Source organism: Apodemus sylvaticus, chromosome 6, assembly GCF_947179515.1.
Source record: "Apodemus sylvaticus chromosome 6, mApoSyl1.1, whole genome shotgun sequence".
NCBI lineage: Eukaryota > Metazoa > Chordata > Mammalia > Rodentia > Muridae > Apodemus > Apodemus sylvaticus.
The window spans coordinates 14,385,785-14,398,864 of record NC_067477.1 but is presented as its reverse complement, the minus strand read 5'-3'; the positions used below and the strand labels follow the sequence as shown (position 1 = coordinate 14,398,864).

Here is a 13,080-nt window from a genome sequence, read left to right as displayed (position 1 = left end):
AAAAATGACGCTTTTCGGGAGTTCCCTGTGAAGTTGTGAAGTCCTCCAGTCTTGAGGATCTCCCCGGACCTCCTGGTGAGGCAGCTAGCTACAAGGAGCCCCAGGACAGGGCACTGGTTGCTAGGGACCAGCAACCTGGCTTTGCTAAGGTCCCATCATTCTGAAAGCTTGTCAGCATAGCACATCCCTCATGCACCCCTTAACACCACCCTGCTTAAACTGCCTGCAGCTTTGGGATTCCCCAGCCACAGAGTTGCCCGAAATTTCTTTCTCTTAGAGCAAGTAATCTGGAAAGACATGTCTCCCAACAGTACATCAAACTAAAAGCTCCCGACTCCAGAGGCTGACACCATCCAACTAGGGTTGATGGGACTCTAACTTATCAACACAAATAAAAGGGTGTCTTCAGCCAATAACACGCCTGTGCTCACTTCCTGCATTCTACAGAAGCAAGAGAAGCCAAAGTTTGTCCTTTGCGTGACATTTTCTGAAAACGGTGACACCATTACTGGAGATTCAAGTGGCAACATCTTGGTGTGGGGAAAAGGTAATGAGCAGTTCTTCTAAAGTCATTTGATGTTTTTGGTCATGTGGTAACTAAGACATTGGAGGTGGGGTTTATAGAAATGAGCTATTGGAATTACGAACAGGACAACCGCTAAATTCCCAGTTATACAGGCGTGTTTGTGTGATTTTAATGAAACCATAAAGCAGAAGAAAACTGGGGAATGTTAAGAGTCCCTAACTTTGTGTATAACATTGTCAACGGCTTTTTAAGGTTAGGATACTATGATAAAGTTAATCACTTTGCTGGAAGAGCTGTTACCAAATTATAACGCAGAAGTTATTAATGGCTATATAGCTCTGACATATGTGGGTCACTTCTGATCCACATAGCATTTGACAGACGTTTCTGGAATGCTAGGAGCGCCAATACAGATGATGACGCATGCGCACAGGTCAGCTCAGCCGTGACACATGCGCACAGGTCAGCTCGGCCGTGACGCATGCGCACAGGTCAGCTCGGATGAGCCGCACACATACAGATCAGACCCAAATTGTCTTACAGTTAGAGAATGGAGAACCTCAGTCGGAGAAGAAGCGTTAGATAAGTCCAGTGAGAAGTCATGAGCGTCTTCTTGGTTCGGGAAGATACACCTTCCTGTCTTTCTGGGTCTCAGAGTTGGGTCTGACAAAGAAGGGAAACATAGACTGCCTGATGTTACATCAGAAGGGGAGGGGATTTTTGTTTCCCTCCTGTTCTTGGCACCTACTGTAGCAATGTCCATTTCAGAGTTTAGAAGAACTCTGAAAGGTCATCAGTAACCACATTCCACTAAGTGTGGAGCGGAGAGGAACAGCTACTGGTCCAGGGACGTCGCCCAGTGGGGAGAAGGCAGGGTGTACACGCAGAGTCCATGTTCCCCGCCACACAGCTCCCATGACATTATTTATACTTTTCTCAATCATAGGACGAACCAGTTCATGCATGTTGGGACTCTGAGAGCATCAAAAATTCAAGTCCTTCCTAGGAATGTATTAAAATAATGACACAACTTACCGTAACACCTTTAAACAAAGCAGTGGTCAGAGGCTAGCCATCTGATTCTGCTCAAGATAACGGTGGTTTTCCTGGCGTGTTTAGGTACAAATCGGATAAGCTATGCAGTTCAAGGGGCCCACGAGGGCGGCATTTTTGCACTTTGTATGCTGAGAGACGGCACGCTGGTGTCCGGAGGAGGGAAGGACCGGCGGCTCATTTCCTGGAACGGAAACTATCAAAAACTTCACAAAGCAGAGGTAAGCCACAGCGTGGACCCTGCTGCACCTGTTAGTCTGATACCTTTGCTGGTGGTGTGGATTGGCTCAGAGTTGTGAGGGGGAAAAATAGATGAATTTTTACGGTGGCAACAATCTTAGAAAAGTCATAGAGGCAGTCTATTTACAAGTAAAAGAAAAGAATTTGAAGGTATCCAACACTTCCTGTTTGGAACATTGTTGTAATATAGGCACTCTTACGGCTGGTTAGATTTATCACTAGAACCTCTCTTTCTCTAATATCCAGCATGCTGCGTGCATATAGCATCTCCATGAACCGGGTGTGTCGGGACAGCTTGCTTCCCAACACTTTCCTTCCTTTGTGGTTCATTTTACCACCCAAGACCTAGACAGCAGCCTGTTTTCCCCCCGGAGCCTGAGGGGAGAAGCCTGACTCCCAGCAGCCTCCCTGAGGTTTTCTCCGCTCGCTCCGGGCTATGAGCAGGCAGGCTGGGAAACTGGCACCAGTGTGGGGCTAACACTCCATCCCTATCTATGTAGGATGGAGGATTTCCAAGGTAGGGTTTGTCCAGCTTCCGAGTCTCACACTGCTTGTTCGTGCCACTGCTTAGGGCAGTGTGACGTTGTGGTTCTAGTGGCTGCTTGGTGGAGAAAGGCTTTCATGTACCCGCAGCCCCCCCTTCCATGATGATTTGGTATTACGTCTTTATATGTTTGTGTGTGAGAGTGTAGTGCATGTGGAATGTATGTATTCCCATGCACACTCATGAACACTCTTGTGGAGGCCAGTCGAGGGTGTCAGGTGTCCGCTTCATTCACTCTCCTCCTTAGTCTGTTGAGACAGGGTCTCTCAGTGAACCTGGAGCCAGCCTAGCCCCAGCTATCCTCCTGTCTCCACCTACACCTGCGCTGGGGCCATAGGTGCTAGAGATCTGTACTCGGGTCCTAGTGTTTGTGATTGTGCCCTCTTACCCATGGAGCATCTCCCCAACTGCTCGTGAAGACCTTAATCTTGGTAACTTTTTTTTTCTTACTATATAGTCCAGGGTGACCTTAAGCTCTCATTATGTAGTCCAGGCTAGCCCCAGACTCACAGCAATATTCTTCTTCAGTCTTCTGAGTTCTGGATATATTTGTCAAAACATCGTGGGTATATTTTAAAGATATACAGTTTTTATTTGCCATCTATGTCTCAGTAAGACTCAGCACATTAGAGGCAGAGGCAGAGGCTGGAGGATCTCTATGAGTTCAAGATCAGCCTGAGCTACAGTGAGAGTTCCAGGACAGCTAGGGCTATGCAGAGACACCCCTCCATCTCCAAACAAAAACCAAAAGAAGAAAAAGGCGGTGAAGGAGAAATGAGCCTCTCTGGTGCCCTAGATGTTGTCACTCACCCGCAGCTCTTCTGCCTCACAGGATGTCACGCCTTTTCTTCTTTGTAACTTTTCTTTTTAAAAAAGAAGTTACAAGCTGGGTGGTGGTGGCCCGTAATCCCAGCACTTGGGAACCAGAGGCAGACGGATTTCTGAGTTCGAGGCCAACCTGGTCTACAGAGTGAGTTCCAGGACAGCCAGGGCTATACAGAAAAAACCCTGTCTTGAAAAAAACCAAGTAAAAAAAAAGTTACTTTTGTATTTGTTTGTATGTTTATGTGTGTGTGAGTGTGCATTCGACTGTGTGTGCACGCACGTGGAAGCGTCTGGCGCCTTCCCTCAGGAGCCAGCCTCTTCATTCTTTGAGACGGCATCTCACAGAGCTTATTTGTCCAGGCTGCTGACTGCAGGCCCCTGGGATCTGCCCACCCACTCTGTAAACGCAGTGCTGGGAGTACAAGTCCTTGCTCCCACATCCGGATTTTTTGCTTTGTTTTGTGGTTTTGTTTGTTTTGTTCTGGTTTCGTTGGTTGGTGTTTGTTTGCTTGCTTTTTTGTTGTTGTTTCTTTCTTTCTTTCTTTCTTTCTTTCTTTCTTTCTTTCTTTCTTTCTTTCTTTCTTTCTTTCTTTTTTTTTTTTTGTTTTGTTTTTTTTGTTTTTTGAGGCAGGGTTTCTCTGTGTAGCCCTGGCTGCCTGGAACTCACTCTATAGACCAGGCTGGCCTCAAACTCAAGAGATCTACCTCAAGTGCTGGGATTAAAAGCGTGCTCTACCACCACCTGACCACTTCTGGCTTTTCCCTGGGTTCCAGAAACCAAGCAGGGATCCTTGCGCTTGCACAGCGAGCACTTAGCAGTGTGAGCTCTCCCAAGCTTCGTCCTGCTTTTTGTGATGTAGAATCTACTCTGCAGCCCAGACCAGTCTCAGACTCCCAGCCCCCTCCCAGCCCCCAGCTCAGCCTCCTAAGCACTAGGAGAAGTTCAGGCTTGCGCCAGCTCACCAGCTCAGTCTCTGCCAACACACAGACCGCCGGTAGAGACCATGTGGCAGGGCGGGCTACTTCTCACCCGGTCCTCTCTCGGGGACAGCCCCACGGTTCTCCTTCTTACTGTAGTGAAAGAAGAACCTGCTTTACTTTAGCAGACAGAATTGTCCCTGAGAGGTGCATTCTGATTGTCTCCCCCACAGTACACCCCCACACACACATACACATACATACACACACACATACACACATACACACACATACACACATATACATGCACCCATACACACTACATATACACATACGCACACACAGAGACACATATTCACACACATAAACACACATAAACACACATACACATATACACACACATACATATACACATACACACACATAAATACACATACACACACACAAACACACACACATACACACACACACACACACACACACACTTATCAACATGTGCATGACCCTGCTCGAGGACTGCTTTGAAGTTAAAGGAAGTTTTGGGAATTCTGACACTTCTCACATCTTATTAACTACTGAAGCAATTTGCCTAACAAGTAAAGGATAGACTATCACATTCCTCATCAAACTTTTTTTTCTTGTCAAAAAATAGTTTTGGGATGGAGAGATGGTTCAAGAGCACCAACTGCTCTTCCAGAGGTTTCAAGTTCAATTCTTAGCAACCACATGGTGGCTCACAACCATCTGTAATGGGATCCAATGCTGCCTTCTGGTGTGTCTGAAGAGAGTAACAGTGTACCCACATTCATGAAATAAATAAATAAATCTTAAAAATTTAGTTTTAAGAAAAGGTTTGTTGTTGTTGTTGTTGCTTGTTTTTTGTTTTGTTTTGTTTGGTTGGTTGGCTTTGGGTTTTGGTTATTGTTTTTGAGACAGGGTCTCTCTATCCCTGGCTGACCTGGAACTCACTATACAGACCAGGCTGGCTTCAAACTCATGAAAATCTGCCCACCTCTGCCTCCCCAGTGCTGTGATTACAGGCCATTATGCCCTGCTAAGACTTCATTCTTCCTCGTCATTTAAGATACTTGAAATGTTTATGCCAGGCAGTGCTGGCACATGCCTTTAATCCCAGCACTCAGGAGGCAGAGGCAGGCAGATTTCTGAGTTCGAGGCCAGCCTGGTCTACAGAGTGAGTTCCAGGACAGCCAGGACTACACAGAGAAACCCTGTCTCAAAAAAACCAAAAGAAAGGAAGAAAGAAAGAAAGAAAGAAAGAAAGAAAGAAAGAAAGAAAGAAAGAAAGAAAGAAAGAAAGGTTTACAGCTTAAAAAGTAAAGTTGAATACTTGCCTTAGATTCAAGAGGTGCTAGGGTCAACCTCTAGCACCACTATCAGGCAAACATGTGTGTGCATACACAACACACAAATACATGCATATCACTGAGTGTGTACACATGAGTAATTTGGGATTTTGATCACCTGCTCAGCAGCTGCCTGTGGTTTCTATAGAACTGAGTCCCTCTTCTGGGTGTACATAATGGTATATAAATATCATAAGAGCTATCACATGATACCAATATTTTTAATGCCTGAACTAAATGCTGGTGCACATCCATAATCCTAGCACTTGGGAGACTGAATCGGGAGGATCACCTGAGATTGAGGCCAGCCTAGCTTGCAAAGTAAGTTCAGGGCTAGCCTGAACTACATCATGACACCTTCTTTTTTAAAAAAGCAAAACAACAACAACACCCCAAAAACCCAAAACCAATTGAATGAAATCTTTGTTTGCATGTGACTTTTCCCCCTACACAGATTCCTGAGCAGTTCGGCCCGATTCGGACAGTGGCTGAGGGGAAGGGCAATGTCATCTTGATAGGCACCACTAGGAACTTTGTCCTGCAAGGCACCTTGTCAGGGGACTTCACACCTATCACTCAGGTATCGTCAGCTCGGCAAACAGCAATCCCCTGCATTTCCCCATCTGTATGGGTGCAAGTGAGTTTCCCAGTGCGCTGACCTTGGGCTTCAGAGCCATGGTTTCTGTCACAATTCAGCTTGGGAGGAAAGAGCTCGTGAGACAGTCCTTCGGGGGTCTCACTGTGACGCTGGGGTCTCAGAGTCCCTGATTCTGTTGTAGGGTCACACCGACGAGCTCTGGGGCCTGGCCATCCATGCCTCCAAACCCCAGTTCCTGACCTGTGGGCACGACAAGCATGCCACTCTCTGGGACGCTGTCGGTCACCGGCCGGTCTGGGACAAAGTCATAGAGGTGAGCGTGCGCGCTGCATTTCCAGTCTTCTCGAAAAACTCCTCTGGGGTGTGCTTTGTATGAAACTAACAGTGATAAGAAGTCTAAAGGCAGTGTTTTACCTTTTAATAATTACGTTGCCTTTAAGAATGTTTCGAGCAATCTTACCCAAATTATTCTGAGCAGCAGCAGCAGCAACAACAGCGGAAGTTAGTGTTTCCAAGCTGGGTTGTCAGGGTTCCTGAGAGCAGAGTCTTAGTGGACCAAACTGCTAGGAAACCCCGCGAATACCCCGTGCCCTGCAGCGGCACATCTCACACAGGGTTCCAAGCCACACTGAGGATATACACTTGCATTTCTCCCTCTCTGGAGTTTGGTGGCAAAGACAGAGCATTCAGCCAGGCAGTGGTGGCGCACGCCTGTAATCCCAGCACTTGGAAGGCCGAGGCAGGTGGATTTCTGAGTTCAAGGCCAGCCTGGGCTACAGAGTGAGTTCCAGGACAGCCAGGGCTACACAGAGAAACCCTGTCTTACAAAACCAATAATAATAATAACAATAAAAAGACAGAGCATCCTTTTGAACTTCACAGGGAAAACACAGATTTCTTATCAGCATATCAAAATCCCTTCCCCTGTGTGGAAATCAGGCTTGTATTTCTGTGCTGCTGGCACCCCAGGCTGTGAATGTGTTACACTATCTTGCCCTGCGGGTTGAAGAACCTTAGCTTTGCTCTGACTCTGTTGATCAAAAGGATGAGGTACGGAGTGGCTGAGTTATTTGGAAAGGTCACTGAGTTAGTAAGAGGGAGCTGGGGGTGGTCCTGTGCTTAAGTGTTGTGGGAAATATTAAAAAAGACCACCCGCACATTCCCGAGCTAGTGCGGGCAAGGCAATAGCAGACCTCATACCGGGCCAAAGGGCTCCTGCCAGCCCGCTAATGGGCCCTCATACTCTCCTCGGTTTAGGCCTACACTACTGTGATCTGCCGGCCTGCCCACTTTCCAGTCCCCGCTCGGCCAACTCTCTGGCGGGGGTCCCAAGAGTTTATCTCACTTTCCCACAATGCCCACATATCCCACGGTCTGCCAGCTCACCCCCCAATTACCCAGTAGAAGCGTAACTGTTTTTTTTTTTAATATTTATTTATTATTATATGTAAGTACACTGTATCTGTCTTCAGACACACCAGAAGAGGGTTTCAGGTCTCATTACGGATGGTTGTGAGCCACCATGTGGTTGCTGGGATTTGAACTCAGGACCTTTGGAAGAGCAGTCAGTGCTCTTAACCGCTGAGCCATCTCTCCAGCCCCAGAAGCGTAACTTTTAATGCTTGATTAGTTAGCCAATTAGATTTATGTATATTTAAAATCACAATTTACAAGATGCCAATACAGCAATTTAGAGCCGATTGATGATGATGAAAGCGTTATCCCAATATTTCTAACCTTATAAAAACATAGCTATTTGTGGCTAGTAAATGCCACACAGGCCCACGTATGAAGCCATTTCAGTTCCCTTCCCTTCTCCTGCAACCTCTGTCCCCCACCCCCAACTCCTAGCTCTACCTTTTCCTGTCCAATCACAGGCCTTCCACTGCCCTAATATGATTGGATGTGGAAGATCCTGCAACAATTAAGGGCACCAGCTGCTTTCCAGAGGCCTGTGTTCAGTTCCCAGCACCTACATGACAATTTGCAACTATCTGTGACTCCAGTTCAGGATATCTGACACCCTTTTCTGATCCCTGGGGTTACCAGGCATGTACGCTGATGTGCTTACATACGTGCAGGGCAAACACTTGTACACATAAAAAGTAAGTGGCTCAGCCACAAGACCCCCAAACCCAGGCTGTGTCGTTCCATCATTCCGCCACGAACCTCAGACAACCTCGTGAGGTTGCTTGTATTCTGACAACTCACGTACCCCATATAAGGAAACAGCCCTTTCGCAGTACCCAGGACCATCCCTTCTTCCCCTAAAAAGCTGCTGGTATTCCCAACAGCCCAGGACTGGTTCTGGTTCCCCTGTCACTGGGTTCTGGTCACTGCAGCCAGCTCAGCAACAGAGTAGAAGGCACTAAGGGTCGGCACTTCCACAGCAGAGGCCATCAGGGCGCATAGCGCCCTTGTGGGTCCGTGGACATGGCTGTCAGCTGTCCACCTCCCTGCCCCTTGCCAGACAGCTAACGGCTTTGGCCTAACCAAATTTGGGGACCAGACCTGGAACCCCAGCCCTGCAGTGTCCCAGACCCTCTGTCTACCCTCCCCAGGACTTTGGATGGAAACCCTTAGCCTCTCCATGCCTCAGTACCTCCATATGACAGCAGCTGTGTGGCTCCCGGGAGCTTGTTCACAGAAACAGCCTGTCGGGTTTGGTCAAGGACACTTGGGATCTGCCAGCCTACTGACTTAATGATAGCTACCTCTTTAGGAAGGGGTTAAAGATGGCATGGCTGGCGTCTGCTCTGGAGGTTTCAGTTTATCTAGTACCATCTCTGTGGCTCCAATTTCCACAACTCCCCTGGTGGGGGTCAGTGGTTGTGTTCCCAGATAAACCAAGCACACCGTTTGACCAGCTTCCCACTGGGCCCAGGGGTCAGAGCAAGGTCCGGATGCACAAGCTACAGCCCAGAAAAGAGCACTCACCCGTTTGCCTTCTGTGATTACTGTAGATAGGGCAGACTCTAGGGTGGGCGAAGACATGCCGAAGGCAGGCATATGCTGTGATGGAAGCAGGGACTCAAGTGGGTCTGCGTCTCTTGCAGGCAGAAAAGAGGCTTTTCAAGCAGAGCTGTGGAGCCCGAGGAGAACGCTGCACGGGGGGGTTTGTGCCGTCTTGCCCTGTCTGGCCATATGTTTACATTTTCTTTAAAATATTCTAGGATCCAGCCCAGTCCTCTGGTTTTCATCCTTCTGGGTCTGTGGTTGCAGTCGGGACACTGACTGGGAGGTAAGCGCCCTACGTTGCTGCCCCAGAACAACCTATGCCCACAGAGTCCGGGGGAGGAGCTAGATGTCTCAGCCTCCCCGGGTGGGGGGAATGGTGGGGGGTGGGGGAGGGGTGGGGCCTGCACCTTCCTTTTTTTTTTTTTTTAAGATTTTTTAATTATTATATGTAAGTACACTGTAGTTATCTTCAGACACTCCAGAAGAGGGCATCAGATCTTATTACAGATGGTTGTGAGCCACCATGTGGTTGCTGGGATTTGAACTCAGAACCTCTGGAAGAGCAGTCAGTGCTCTTAACCACTGAGCCATCTCTCCAGCCCAGACCTGCATCTTCTTAGTTGCGGTCATTTGCTGAGATGTCAGTCAAAACTCAAAAGCGAACTGAGTCCTTCTCAGTGGAAACCCGGAGGAAAGCCAGATCTGTCAGCCTGACTCCCCAGCTTCACCCTCACCCACCCCATCTACCTCCAGCTCCAGAGGCTCCAGAGCTCCCAGAACCCTGCTCTAGAGCAGTGGTTCTCAACCTGTGAGTCACGACCCCCAAAGACCACGGGAAAACACAGAGTTTTGTATTATGGTTCATAACAGTAGCAAACTTACATTTATGAAGTAGCAATGAAAATAATTTTATGGTCTGGGTCATCACAACATAAGGAACCGTATTAAAGGGTCATAGCGTTAGGCAGGTTGAGAACCACTGTCGTAGAGTTTATAGCAGGAGCCTCAGCTTTTGAAATGGGCTAGAAAACATTCCAAGGCACCGAGAAACGAGGCCCGCCTTCTCAGCTAGAGAAGCTCTCAGCACTGTAGAAAGTTCCCAGATCTGGGGCCTCGTGTCCAGACTCGGCGTCCTCTCAGCAGCCTCCTCTACCATGTGGTGGGCAGTAGATCTGTGCTGGCCCCCAGCCTCCCCATGTAGCAGCAGTGAACCCGTGAGCCAGTTAGGTACACTCTCTGACTGTCTTTCTTGTCTGTGAGATGTGGTGACACCACCAACACCGATGACTGAAAAAGCTGTTGTCCATAGGGACACTGCCTAGCAGGTGATAGCGGCGGGGGCTGGCAGCGCTGTTTGGCAGCGTCCGGCCGTGCTTCTGTGTAGTCTGACTCAGTGGAGCAACCCTCAAAGGGTGTGGTCCGAGAGCCCTGCTGGATGTCTGGAAATGTGGGTTTGGAACCCCATGTGACCCAGCTCTCTCATACACGCCTGTGATGAGACTTAACAGAGTGATTTGGCTCAGAGAGAACTGAATGGCAGGAACTAACAATCAGAGGATCCATTGTGACCATAAACATTCTATACATATATATATGGTTTTGCATCGAGACGTCTGGTTGTGCTGGGCTGCTGCCCCGCCCCCTCTTGAGATGGGGTCAAAGGGCTCGGTTCCTTACGGAGATGACATGAGCGGAATGCTCTCCTTGGGACAGACTGTGTAAAACAAAAAAATGTCTGGAATTTTCCATTCAGTATTTTCAGGACTAAGGTTGACGAAAGGTGAGTGGAATGAAATCAAGCAACACCCTGGCTGAGGAGGGAGCTGAGGAGGAACTGAGTCTATTGTAGCTCTAGATGTATGGTCTGAGATGTTCACTCCCATAGTCCTTTGCAAAAAAACAAAACAAGGGCTGGAGAGATGGCTCAGCGGGTAAGAGCACCGACTGTTCTTCCAAAGGTCATGAGTTCAAATCCCAGCATCCACATGGTGGCTCACAACCATCCGTAAAGAGATCTGACACCCTTTTCTGGAGTGTCTGAGGACAGCTACAGTGTACTTACATATAATAAATAAATAAATATTTAAAAAAAAACAAAAAAAAACAAAACAAATTCCAGTCTGAATCTGCTTTTCTACATGTGGCTTATAAAGACAGCCACTAATGCTTGTAGGGGGCTGGGGACACGGCTCAGCAGTTAGGAGCACTAACTGCTCTTTCGGAGGATCCAGGTTTGTCCCTTCTGGTCCCCTCTTGCCCTCACCCCCAACCTTCATCAGGCAGCTCCCAACCATCTGGGAGATCTGGCTCCCTCTGCTGGTGTCCTTTGGTACTGCACGTGTCTACAAAGCTCACACACAGGTTCACTCTTGTACACACATAGGGACTCGCCCACAAAAATACATACCATCTCCCAATTAAGTCTCTTTAAGACATCAAAGCTTTAACTCAGTAGGCCCTACGGGATAAGTATCACCATCATCTATCTGCTGACAGATGGCACGTGACAGGATTCATAGTTGAAGTATCCTATGGTAGAATGGATGGCACAGGGGACATATGTTGCACTATATGACATATGACATAATGCTACCACTCTGTGTAAATCTCTGGCTGACCCCAGTGCATGTGTTGTGTGCCAGCCTCAGTGAGATCAGTGGGATGTCTAAGGTAACGGTTGTCACAGATGCAAGAAATCCCAGCTGGAAGCAACTTATAAGTTCCAGGAAGCGTCCCTGGGTGGGTAGTTAGGTCCAGAATGGTATTGAGGAAGGTGGAGTCTCTGCATCTGTCATCCAGGTCTAAGACTACAGTAGCGGGAGTCACAGCCGTGGCCTGTGAGTGCCATCATTCTGATATTTAGCACACCATTTTCTGCTCCTCACCCTGGACTAGAGCTCTAGGGCAGCCACCGCATGTCCACAGCTCTGTCTCTGCTGTGCCTCCGATAGGCTCTAGTGCCCGATTCGCACACCTCCCCGACCACGGCTTTACTGCTTCCCACGTGCAAACAAGTCCCCGAGAAAGCCATCAGTGCTAACTTCTGAAGAGCTTCGAGCGGTTGTCAACGTGCCCCTCCTTTCTGTAGAGAAAGCTGGTGTGTGTGTGTGGGGGGGGGCTTAAGTAAGAGCTGAGTGGGTTTATACACCCCTGTGATGACCACACTTCTGCTCTTGGAACAGCCTTGCATTTCACCAAACAGCTCACAGCACACCTCTCATGTTTACCACAGGTGGTTTGTGTTTGACACGGAGACAAAGGACTTGGTCACCGTCCACACGGATGGGAATGAGCAGCTGTCCGTGATGCGGTATTCTCCAGGTGAGAATTCAGCTTTTAAATTCTCACAAATAATGCAATTTTGTATAAGAAACGGGTTGACAAAACTCTACCACGGGGAACTTAACAGAAGCTTGTGGTGCTAACTAGACGGCGAACTTTGCATTTTAACTTTGTATTACAAATCCTCCACCCAATGTCTAGTCCTTCTGGTTTTTTGAGACAGGGTTTTTCTGTGTAGCACTGGAACTCACTCTGTAGACCACGCTGGCCTTGAACTCACAGAGATCCTCCTGCCTCTGCCTCCTGAGTGCTGGGATTAAAGGCCTGCAGCACCACTCCCAGCTTATTTTACAGAAAATGGCAAACACAGAATTAGACAGGCGCGTCAGGTGAGTCTCCACCTCATTACCACTTGGAAGGGTCGCTCTGCTGCCTTCACAACCCTCCAAGATGCGTCACTAGTGCATTACAAATGTGTAGTTCACAGGTCCCTGGGGCTAGGGAGACGGCTCGAACCACCTTGTGGGCTGTGCAGGTATGAGATCCCAGGATCTGTCTCCCAGCCCTTTTGATAAGTTTATTCTTCTAGACTTATTCCTGTTATTTTTTGTTATTTTTTTCTGAATTTTATTTTCAGATGGTTGGTTACTCATATGTAGCAATAAAATTGAATTGAAAATTAGAAATTGAATTATTTAAATTTAATATATATATATATTCACCTTTCTTAACTAATGAGTTTTAGGGATGGGGAGTGTCATGTGCATATATG

The 13,080-nt window shown here is 47.9% G+C and overlaps 1 protein-coding gene across 4 annotated transcripts in view; it reads left to right on the top strand.

Annotated features, from left to right (window-relative positions):
* Positions 1-13,080, top strand: part of Eml1 (EMAP like 1) — a 177,355-nt gene that overhangs the window by 156,427 nt on the left and 7,848 nt on the right. For all 4 annotated transcript variants that reach the window (XM_052185097.1, XM_052185096.1, XM_052185098.1 and 1 more), the window contains 6 exons: positions 448-547; positions 1,646-1,800; positions 5,925-6,050; positions 6,250-6,381; positions 9,242-9,309; positions 12,259-12,347. In XM_052185097.1, the coding sequence (XP_052041057.1) occupies positions 448-547; positions 1,646-1,800; positions 5,925-6,050; positions 6,250-6,381; positions 9,242-9,309; positions 12,259-12,347 (670 nt within the window). The remainder of the gene's footprint in view (positions 1-447; positions 548-1,645; positions 1,801-5,924; positions 6,051-6,249; positions 6,382-9,241; positions 9,310-12,258; positions 12,348-13,080) is intronic.